General features: G+C 38.0%; 1 protein-coding gene across 1 annotated transcript; it reads left to right on the top strand.

The window, feature by feature from the left end:
* Nucleotides 1-10,537: 10,537 nt before the first annotated feature.
* LOC108799349 (trace amine-associated receptor 2-like) lies at nt 10,538-11,515 on the top strand. Its single transcript, XM_018571209.1, has one exon. The coding sequence runs from the start codon at nt 10,538-10,540 to the stop codon at nt 11,513-11,515; it is 978 nt and encodes a 325-aa protein (XP_018426711.1).
* The last annotated feature ends 450 nt before the right edge of the window (nt 11,516-11,965 follow it).

Raw genomic sequence — 11,965 nt, forward strand, 5'->3', positions numbered from 1 at the left:
CTTTGCAGAAAATATCAAGAACGTATCTTCCTTTCTTTTCCTCATCCTTTGGACTGCATTTTGCCTTTCTAGTTTCTTGGCTTTTACACTGTGAAAAATATGGTATTTTTCTAATAAGTAAAAACTGAAAATATACTACTGTGTGTCAAATTAACCCTTGCAGTGGGGCTACCCCTACACTGCAAAAGGTTAGATGCTTGTTTTGGTGTAGGGCAGAAAATAAAGAAGATACATCCACCTGATTCTTGGTCCTGCAGCAGTAACCAGTCACCTCTCTCCCCCTCTTTTCTGGCTGTGGTATGCCCCTTAGAGCCCTCACATCTAATGGACCTGCATTAGACGTAATGACGTCACAGGTCCGTAGAGCGCCAGAGCTCGGGGGAGAAAAGGCTGTGGGGACCGGTCTATCAGCACCATGCAACAGAGGAACAGGTGGGTATATTCTTTTTACTTTCATCCCTAGACCAAAACAAGCACTTAACCCTTGCGGTACAGGGGTAACCCCACTGCAAGGGTTATTTTGAAAAGATCCTGGAGTTCTTTTTTAATATTCGCGGGAAGGTTACATGAACACTAAGAAAGGCATGAAAAATACATTGACACTATCTAAAGGTGACCAGATCTGATTTTATAATCTCCTTTAGGCCTACCATTAGCTACTGTATGTAGTGCGAGGGCCTGTCTAATTTGATTCACACTGAATGAGCGGTCTAGGTTACATAGTTTTGGTAAATCTAAAGTTGATTGTATAGAGACTGTACAATCTGATTGTATAGTGTTTTTATCTTTAGGCCTCGATGGGTCCAAGTGAAATCCACATTATTTTGGTCCTGCCTTATGGGGTATTGAAGGACAGTTTCCCACTGCACCCTACTTAAATTTGACCCTAGCTGCTGCTTGCAATATTTTAATTCTAAGACATAAAGTAGTCAGGAATTTTACAATAATAATATTAACCTAAGAATAACCTAATGATAACCTAAGAAAGACATAGGTCTAAATGAACATCTGGATAACTGTTGTCTACTAAAAGTACCATAACTTCTGTTTCCAATTTAAGAGTGTTTAAAGCCAGTTCATCTAAGTTTGTGTATGTGACTGTTACATTAAAGACCAAAATATATTAATAGTGGCATTTATTTAAAATAGGCAATAACCTTGATAGCTAAAATCTATATGTAAATTTTTCTGTGAACTCTAAAGTATGGAATGCACTATTTGTTGATATATGTATATGTTAAACATGCAGTTATCAATGGTGGCCCCTGACATGTGAAGGTGTATCCCTTATCATTATATAAAATCTCCTGAAGTGTGGAGGTTTTGTGCAAATTGCCTGTGATGTCAGCTGATACAATAGAAACAAAAGACAGATGGGAATGCTTTGTCCCAGCAGAGGCTTCTACGGCTTTGTAAAGTGTGTGTAATTTAAAAATGTTACAAGTACAGGAAAATAACTGTGGCCCTGCCAGAAATCTAATTTTTCCCTAACTTTCTGTTGAGCTGACATTTTACATAGACAAGGGACTCTTGGGAGATGAAGTTTTGGGTGCATGCCTACATCTAAAGGAAATGAGTTCCTAGCAGCTGCCCCAGCAAGAGTTTTACTAGCCAGTTGACGCCATCACAGGTAGTAATAAAGCTGTTTCTTCCTGCAGGAACAAGGTAAAAGACAAAAGTAAATGCTAGGCCATGCTCAAGAATGGGGCTGGGATGTTTTAATAAACATTTGGGTCATGTCTATATAAATCCTATAATATCAAATGTGCTAATTGCTGGGATTACACATAGTTGGCTCTCAGTTTTTTTAGCCCAGATGTGTGGTCTATACAATTTTTCTTCACTATATAATGTGTTTCTTGTATGTACAAATTCTACAATAGAACACAACCTAAGCTATTTTTTTTAACTTCTACAAACATGTGAAATAAATGTAACTAACGAGAACAATCTTGTACAGTGGCACCTCAGTTCACAAACTTAATTAATTCCATGATTCGGGTCACAAACCGAATTGGTCACGATCCGTATTGAACTGTGATCAGACCGTGATCTCCACTAGACGAAGCCACAACCATGTGTCAGAGCAGGGAAGATGGCTGTGGTTGTGTTCATCACCTGAAGTGGAATTCACGAATGGAAGCAAAATTTTGACAAACTTCCTGTCTGCAAACCGAATTGTTTGCGAACAGAAGTTCGTGAATTGAGGTACCACTGTCTAACCTTTCCAATGAGTTGAGTTAAACAAATTCACATTCCAGTTTCGGTAGAAAACTAATTGGTTGTCCTTGAAGGACTTCATTACGATAAGGCCTAATGCATTCACAGTCAGGACCACATTAATTAGCGGAAACGTATTTAAATCTATGGCTTCACCCATTAAAGCAGGAATTGTTATTCTGATACTTGTGGTTTGTCAGTCTGATTCATTGGGGTTGATTGACTAACCTTATAAGCACACCACGAACATGTATACACCTCTGTAGTGTGTTCCCTCCCAGCATGATCTATGGGTGGAATCTAAACACCTTTGTAGTGTGTACACACCCAGCAGGTGTGTTGTGCAAAGCCCTGCATGAATTTGCAAAGTGATGTTGTATAAATTAGCTCTATGTTGTGTTGCTTGCGTTGATGAATGCAGGAATGTAAATGCATGAGCTAACCATTTTTGTCTAAACTGTGAAGCAGCATTATATATGCATCATGTGCATGATTTTTTCCATATATGGCATTAGTGGAAATATGCTTTTAGAGACTTTTTGGTTGATAAATACGTTTTGCTGTGTAAAAATCACACGCACCTAGTGCGTGCGTGTGTTTTAGGTTAGTAAATCACCCCCATTGTGTGTGATCACACAAAGGGCTATCTTTATACAACAAACAACAAGCAATTTACAAAAATATTCTTGTTTAAAGGGAACACATTCCTTTCAAACAACACTAGGAGGTGGGTGCTTGCTGGTGGTGCTTGAGATACTGATTATAAAGAATGTTATACTACTTATTAGATATAAGAGTTTACATACATTTTCATTAATATATTCCTGACCACAAATGACTTCTTTTGAAAATGTCATATACAGTAGTCATGAAGGTTTACATACTTTTTCCATCAGTTACTTTTATTGTTTAAAACATTTATTTATTAAAGATATGGCCATATATATGGCTTATGCATTGTGTGTTAAAAATAGACTGTCTTTATTTATCATTAAAGCTAAACTCCAGGTAAATAGCTCAATAGACAGATGAAATGAATATATGAGAAATGTTTTACCTGCCAAAAATTTGCATAGCTTTCCATTCATTTCTAATATGTACACAGCCTGGAGTCCTGCCTTTTCTCTACTGCATTTAAAAAAGATCTCCAGGTAAATAAGAAAACTTAACCTGGCAGTAGGGCTGCAAGGGTTAAGTGCTCGATTATCCTTCAGCCTTCTTGTGTCTAATGCAGGTCAATGGACCTGCATAAGACATAATGACATAAACGGTCCTAAGACCGCTGGAGCCCAAGGGAGAAGATGCTGTGGGGACTGGTCTAGAAGCTCAAGGGAACCAGGATCAGGTAAGTGATTCTGCCTTATTCCGGCCCCTAGACCCAAATGAGAACTTATCCCTTGCAGTGCGGGGGTAATCCCGCTGCAAGGGTAGGTTTTTTGCTCTGAGTTTTTGTTACACACTAGGTCACTGTTGTGTCCTAGCCTGCAACTGGACAGTAGAAGAGAAGCTTCTCTCCTCTTGTCTCCATTTTCCTTCTCAACACAGGGGTACTGCAGCACAACTCATTGGCTTCATGTGCTGTTTTTCCTTCTCTAAGGGCCAGTGCACACCTAGGCAACACCCCGCCATTGCCGCGCGGATTTCTGCGCGGTCAGGAGTCACCCAGGTGTGCACCGATCACGCTGTGGGTGCCATTATTTTCCAGTGGCACCCCAGTTGCGCCAAGCGGATACTTGTATCTTTTTTCTGCGATACACAATGCACGGCTGTTTTTAGCCACGATCGTGTTCGAAAGCACGGGCGGAATTGCGGCAGGAAACCCCGCTATCCGCCCGGCGCGACTGGGGTGCCATTGGAAAATCTCCCTAGATAGCAATAAACATTTGGCAGGGGTTTTAACAATCCCCTACAGTTCCTAAAACTATGCATGGCTATACTTATACTTTAATCTCACTTTTGCAGTCAAATTTGAGAAATCCCCATTATATGTTTGTTATGTGTTCCTATTCACACAGCATATCTAAAAAACATTTTTTTAAAATATTTCTTACCTTTTAGATATATCTATGTAGCAGGCATTTGGATAAAATGCAAGCCTCTCTCAACATTTTCAAGTGACGGGAAACTCTGGCTGTCCTCATAGAAAGATTAGGGACATCTCATTGACATATAATGCTTCTAGATCTTCTTTAACCCTTTATTAAGGCAGACAGTGTTCAAATGTTCATAGTACAGACAGGGTTAAGTTAATCTCCCAAGCCCCCTTTACTTTCCAAGGACAAACGGGTCTTCCCTAGCCTGTCTAGCGGATTTTAGCAACCTGGCTGCCCCAATAGCACTGACCACCCTCTGTGGCAACCGATAAAAGCGAAGTCCAGAAAGTAGATATGATGCTAAAGAGTTTTATTGAAGAAACTTTGGGAGAGAGATAATGCTCCTTTGGGAGAGAGGTAAGTGGTAGAACACAGTAGCTGCTGTCATCCACAGACTAGGACCTTTACGCCAGATTGGGCAATCTGTGTGTAGAGCATCTGGCTGGACAGTACTTGAATCCAAAGTCATTAGTCATCTTCATCCTTGGTATCAGTAGTAGCCACTGGGCCCCCAGACTCAGGCCTCAAAGTAAGCACATGGCTAGTCCCTAGGCTTCAAGCCTAGACAAATCAGACAGGCAATAGCAGCCTCCCCCCAGGCAGGGCCCAGGGGAGAAAGAGAACCTCACATGGTACGCCCCAAATATTTATGTCCTCCCCCAGCATGCACCAGTGGCCATGAACTTCCTAAAGATTGGCCAGGAGACATAGATACTCATAACAATCCCTCATTGGTTGCCCTGCTCTGTGCCAAGGATACACCCAGCAGGCAAATGCAAACAATAACAGATTGCTTAGGGGAAACCAAATGAGCATACACTATAGATCAGCATCAGACTGATTACAATCTGGCAACAACTAAATTTACTAAGCACTCCTTTTTACGGGGTGCTACACTAGTAATATGAGAAAACAAGTAATATGTAAGCAGCATGATTTTTTAGGTTATGCTATGTGAATGGAAACGTGCAAAATAGGTGTTATCTCAGTCTGCCTGCAAAAAGTGGAAATACACATTAAAGTGTTGTTAGCCTGTACGTTTTGTGGTAGCCTTGGGCTTATGGACTTCTAAGCCTGGTGCTTCTGTGAAACTCTGTAGTAAATATGAAGTTTCAAAATTATAAAAAAATGTAACTCTAGTATAAACATTTTTTTGGGAATGTTGGATAGAAGTGACAGGTTAAAACATCTGGGTGTAGTTGCTTTTTTGTATCCCCTCTGGGGAGATTTTCTAATTTTCCAGCCGTAAGGACAAAAGGGGCAGCTGGCCTGGGTCCACCAGAGGATAAAAACTTGGGCTCCAAACCAATAAAACTTGGTTTTACATAAACAGTAAAGGGCACATCCTACTTTAAATTGGGTGCCCATAAAGCAGTGCCTTCTTCTTGTGTACTGGCTATGAAATTGCCCCGTTGGGACCACAAAGAAAGGAAAGAGAATCATGCCAACAGTAGCACACATTGCAATCAAAAGCTGACAGAGACACTAACTTTTGCTCACTATTTGCACAGATAAGCATAGCAGAAAATGTTAGCATGCTGGTCCAGATACGCCACTTAAACCAGCTGTTCAGGCACACTCATCTTATACTTCATTTGTTGTTGGAGGCCCATTAAAAATCTGCCTGGTGATCCACCAACTGCCACTCCAATGTCTAATGAGAGTGTTCTCACTGACCACTAAACCAACTTAATTGAAGTGTGAAATGTCACTGGGCAAGGTTTAGCCATGAAGTCAGACATCTGTGGGTGTCTGTTCTTAGGCAGGACTATATTTGAAGAGTGTAAAATGGAAAAAGAATGGAATTGCTAGTGGCACCACCCTAAACAACCCATAACAACAATAACAATAAAATAACATAAATAATGAGAAAGAACACAAAAATTGTGGAAATAAATGACCGGTGCACTTTATTGGTTTACCAAAAAAGACAAATGTATCTTATAAAACATGAATAGATTCAACTAGATAACATATGAACATAAATAATTGCTTAGCAATAAGACTCAAGCAAACCAGGTACAATTAAATAAAGTATTACAAGTATTAATTAATAACAAGTCCCCCCACACGTAAGTCAGAGATATAGGCACAAAAACTACTGCAAAAAATCTTGGGAGAGAGGGCGGGCTGTTTGTCTGACAGCTCGAAGATTAACGGACATCTGTTGCACAGTTACTCTAAATACCTCTGAGCAGACATGAGGAAAATACATTATTAGCTCGAGCCATAACAGAAAAGCAAAACACAATCGTAAAATGGAAAAAACAATCTCCCATTTCTATTTGACCCAAGGCAGCTTTGCTGGAAAAGTATCACTGCAGAAACCTAGGGACTTTTTTGTGTATGCAATGTAGAAATAATTTATAGACAAGCTCATGAAGGTTAAATAATAAACTCGGATATCTTTATTAAGCAATAAGCAGAACAGCAGTTGAAACGGTTTACAATGGATTTGCAATAAATCACCATGACTCCCAGTTGGGGAATCCCAAATAAGGTACAGTATTTTGGACAGATTTACCTATATATGAGGAGCCATGAGGTCTTCTTTAGGTATCACTGGTCTGTATATGCAAAAGAAGGTGACGTAAACCCTGGAGACATTCCTGGCCAATGATGTCTCTAAGAGGGAAAAAATAATTCTACTTGACTTCGGAAATGGCTGTCTTTTTACATCTCCGATCCTACATACACAGCTTAACAGCATGCTGCTACTGAATATATAGAAATAATGAACCTTTGTTTTAAAAAAAAGGTTCCTTAAGGAAATTTCTGCCTGTTTGGCAAGCCTTTTCTGAGCTCTCCCATTTATTAGTATTCATTGTGCCCCCCTCCCTCCCCCAGGACAGTGTATTGCATGTAGAGACAGGGTTGGTGTTTACTGATCATGTTGCAATGAAGGGAGGGGGAGAGCTGTTTTCAGCCTGATTACAGTGTGATACCCTGGTGTCTGACTGATTTTCTTTTACAGCCAAGGAAGGTGCCATCTTAACCTGTATTTGGATTGCAATTGCTGTGGTACTGCACATGTGATAAGCTATGACATCCAGCCATTTGAGGGCTTGAAAGTTTGGTTGAGAGCTGAAATAAGCACACTGGCAACCTTTGACAGTTATTTAGGGGTAACTGTTTTGGGAGACAGTTAAGTTGGTGGGTCTAACAATATTGAAGTTAGATATAGAAGTTGCTGAGTCAGCATTAAAGCCAAAAACTATTTTTTTAGGTCAGCATTAACAGCCTCCATTTTTTACCTTAAACCACATCTGTCAGAAGAACTGCTTCAACCATAAATTCAAAAGCGGGATCTATCCTGGTCCCACTTGTACAAATGAAGAAACAGATCCAGTGCTGATTCCACCATTAGCCCAAGACCACCAGCTACAGGAGGCTAGGCAAAGCATTTATTTTTATACAATGATAGTCCAGTGTTTACCAGACTTCAGATTATGGCAACCTGCTCACATGTACAGTCAAGCATTCTTGTGTGAATCTAAATGAGAGATTACATATGAGATGTTTTCCATGAGCCCACCAAAAGCTTAATGTGTATGTAAAAGCAAAACTGTAAAAAAATAAAAATAAATGACTGTCTAACTGACTGTCTAACAAGGTTTTATAGCTGTCTGTGTTCCCATTGGAAGTATTCACCCCCTCTACTGACCCTGGAGACCATTGTCACTGAAACAGACAGTGACAGGAAATCCAAATTTGGGAGTTTTCACCACAGCAAGTGGTAAGGGGAAATTATCCAGCGGTGACCGCTGTCTAAGATAGGAATTGCCCTTACTTTGGAGAGCTTTCCTCTCATTTTCTGTTGCTTTTTCAGAACAGGTGAAGGGAAATCTGGCCAGCAGGACACAGACAGCAAAACAAATTTTAACTCTTTCCCACATTATCTAAAAACTGAAACAAATGTATTTTTATACAATGTAAGGCCCATTTCCAATTGCAATATCCCATTGCAATATCCTGACAAATCTGTTTAATGTTTTAATCAGGCAGAAAGGCTGAAAGGAATGGCTTCTGCTGTTCTGTCTCTTCAAAAAACCCCAGAGTGCTCTGTAAAGTCAGTGTCATATGTATACCCTGTATTAAATATGTATTTGTAAAACAAAATTTATATGACATAGTAAAATGGATATAAAACATGAGTTTAAAGCATGTCTGAATAATTTGTTTATCCTAAATTAGATTGTTCTACCAGAACCACATTTACAATATACAGTCTTTAAGTGCTAAACTTATGTTGGGTTATAATATGCGTACTAAAATTACTATTTTACTTCACTTTTCTGTTTAGCATTTTGTACTACATTTTTTATTTGCAAAGTTCATCATGTGAAGAAAAAAGTCTCTAGGGCAGGGGAGACAGTAAAAACATTCATTATCACTAGCAGCATACAGCATCTGAATTCCACAATGCTGTGCCTCTTGACATTACATGTGTTAGTATATAAAGAACCTACAGACATCCGCTGTGTATTGTGTCAATTGTTATCACAACAAGCACTGGTGTATGAAGATTTCAAATGATAAGGACTTCAAAGGTAAATTAATTCTTGTGAACATTTTCAGCTTAAGTGTTGCCTATTATTTTCTGAAAAAAAGGTTAGCATACATTACTTTTAAGTGACTTACAACACAAAGCATTAAACAAAATGATATCTATAATTCTCAGATAGATATCTTAAAATATAATAATGTTTGAACTCTTGAGAGATATTACCTTTCCTTTCTCCCCCCCCCTGTCTATCGCCTTGCCATACTCATACTACAACCCACCTCAATCCTATGCTCCTACTGGGACTATCAGTATTTTATAAGGTTTTCTCAGGAACCCATATAGGAGTAGGGCCCAATACTTACTTCAGAATTGAGGTTTCTGATACACAACGAGGAAAACAAGTACTAGTGGTTAGAGGTCCTAGAGACATTCCTCTTGTGTAATGATTTTTGGTATATCTTTATTCACATCATATGGAGCGAGCTTGATTTTCATTGTACTGTAATTGCTTTAATCACCTGCTCTATTGTGGATACCAACCAATGCTCTGTAACCTGTAAGATATGGACTAAGGCAAAACAAAATTATAAATTAAAAAATATAATAATGTTAACTCAGCAGGTGATCCATTCGTTTCACTGCCATCATTGTTAGTGATGTGAGTCATGGCAGCTGTAATGTGGGAGTTACTAATGATTATACCTCTGTATATATCTTATTTTATAGAGAAACAATTCTATTTATCACCAAGTAACCCTAGATTTATAAAAACACATGGAAATGTGACAATGGCAATATAAAGTGTAGTCAATAGAGGTCACTTACCTCCATTTAGCAGTTTGTAATTTATGTTTGGTGAGCCTAATTCTCATCTGTATACAGGACTGCTAAAGATGATATTTTGATGAGCATGGACTAGAGTTTAAAATAGTCACCAGGTTATAACACCTGTGAATGCGTAGGGTACAATGTTAAATAGTCATTCATTGGTTTTAGTGCTAAAGTTGCCATAAGGTAAACCATACACGTAATTTTATATGATTAGCCATTTTATCAGACGGCCAATACAAAAGGTGATTTGCAGTTTGCCCTCCAAGACTGTTGGTCTTCCTACTGGAGCCCTGAAATGTGTGTTTTTCTAATTGGCTGGTTAGTTGTACTGACACAACCACCCTTTTCTTGGCTAGAAACACATCTGAACTGACTTTTTTTTTCATTTCAAATGTTAAATGTTCCGCAAGTCACCTAATTTCCATTCTTTGTGTATGCATAAAAGTGACCTCTTTGGACCCTTCTTTATGGTTGTTGTACAGTGAGGTTGGTTTACTAAAGGCAAATAGACTATTTACTTTGTAAGGGAATTTTCACTTTGAAATGGAATTCCTCTTAGCTTTGTGAATGTGGTGGAAATTCACTTTACAAAGAATACAATTGCATCTATGGTAAAAAAAAACAACCCAAAAAACAGCATTTTTGGTTGCACATGATTGGATGATGGAAGTCACATCATTTACTAAGCTCAGGGAATTCAATATAGTTAAATTATCAATAGTTTATTCTATGAAAAACGGAAGTGCAGTTAAAAAAGGAAATCATTATTAACCTTATTTGTGGTTTGTTTTAGGACTGCAATCAATTATGCTATGAAAATAAATTCCTTTGATTAATCATTGATGTATGTGATCTTAAACTGTACACTTGTCAAAAGCTCTGCAGCATGGAATTTGAAAAAGGTAACTGTTCCCAATTTGAAGACTTGTCCTTCTGTTCTAACAATCAGTATCTTGTCACCCGTTTAGGACTTTACATATTCTTTACATGTTCCATAACTATTACGGTCTTTGGAAGCCTTGATATTATTATTACTATTGCCCATTTTAGACAGCTTCATTCAGCAACAAACCTTCTTATTCTTTCCTTGTCATCAACTGATATGTGTATTGGAATATTTATAATGCCATACAGCATGGTAAGAACTGTGGAAAACTGCTGGTATTTCGGAAACCTATACTGTAAGATACATTATGGTTTTGACTTGACTTTAAGTGTCATCTCTATCTTTCACCTCTGTATAATTGCAGTTGACAGGTTATATGCGGTGTGTAAACCACTCTATTATCCTGTAAAGATTACCCTGCCTGTCATTAAAAGGTTGGTCTTATTTTGCTGGACAGCTCCTATGATATTTTCATTGGGAGTGGTTATATCAAACTCTCATGTGTCTGGCATTGAGGGATATGATCTTCTAGTCCAATGTTTTAATGTGTGTCCTATCACATTTAACAAATTATGGACAGTAGTTATTTTCTTTACGTGTTTTTTTTCTCCAGCAGCTCTAATGGTTGTAATCTATGTGAAGATATTTCTGGTTTCTCAAAAACATGCTAAGTTTATAAAGAATGCAGCTATGGATTCAAACACATCACAAACAGTTTCCAAGAGGAAAGAGCATAAGGCAGCTAGAAAACTAGCCATTTTGATGGGTGTCTTCCTTAGCTGTTGGGTGCCAATTTTTGTCATTTTATTAATTCATCCATTTATAAACTTTTCTTCACCAAAAGTCATTTTTGAAGTATTTAACTGGTTCAGCTATATAAACTCAACATGTAATCCTATTCTTTATGGCTTTCTCTATCCATGGTTTAGAAACGGTCTCAAACATATAATCTCTTGTAGAATTTGTTATTCTGGTTAATGTACAAATCTGTTTCCTGTTGAATAGGAAATTATATGAGAAAAGTCAATCAATTTTTATACTAAATTGTGTATAATTTTGTACGATTAACGCTATAGAATGAAGGGTAGCAAATAATATTTATATTTGTTAAATTTATATTTAATTCTGAAAGTTATGCTGAAGGAAACTTTTGACAAGTTTTAGGTTAACATGTGAAACACATGTTGTGTATGCATCTTTGTTTTATAATAACATTTAAATAAGGTTTACTAACTCGCTTATTTATTAAATAAATGATTCCTTCATACCATTGCACGGCCTTTAAGGACTGTAGAACCATGCAGAGAAAGAGATTTTAATTAGTTCCATTAAGTGTGATGGAAGTGTAGTTATTGGTTTTAGTGAGTTCATGTACATCATGCACTTGTTCTAGCCCCGAATAAAAATATGAGACAAGGCCCCCATTAT

The sequence above is a fragment of the Nanorana parkeri genome, unplaced genomic scaffold, assembly GCF_000935625.1.
Source record: "Nanorana parkeri isolate BGI_ZX_2015 unplaced genomic scaffold, ASM93562v1 scaffold1701, whole genome shotgun sequence".
Taxonomy (NCBI): Eukaryota; Metazoa; Chordata; class Amphibia; order Anura; family Dicroglossidae; genus Nanorana; species Nanorana parkeri.

Coding starts and splice junctions, on each gene's coding strand:
- LOC108799349 (XM_018571209.1), top strand. CDS start 10,538: ATGGAATTTGAAAAAGGTAACTGTTCCCAATTTGAAGACTTGTCCTTC.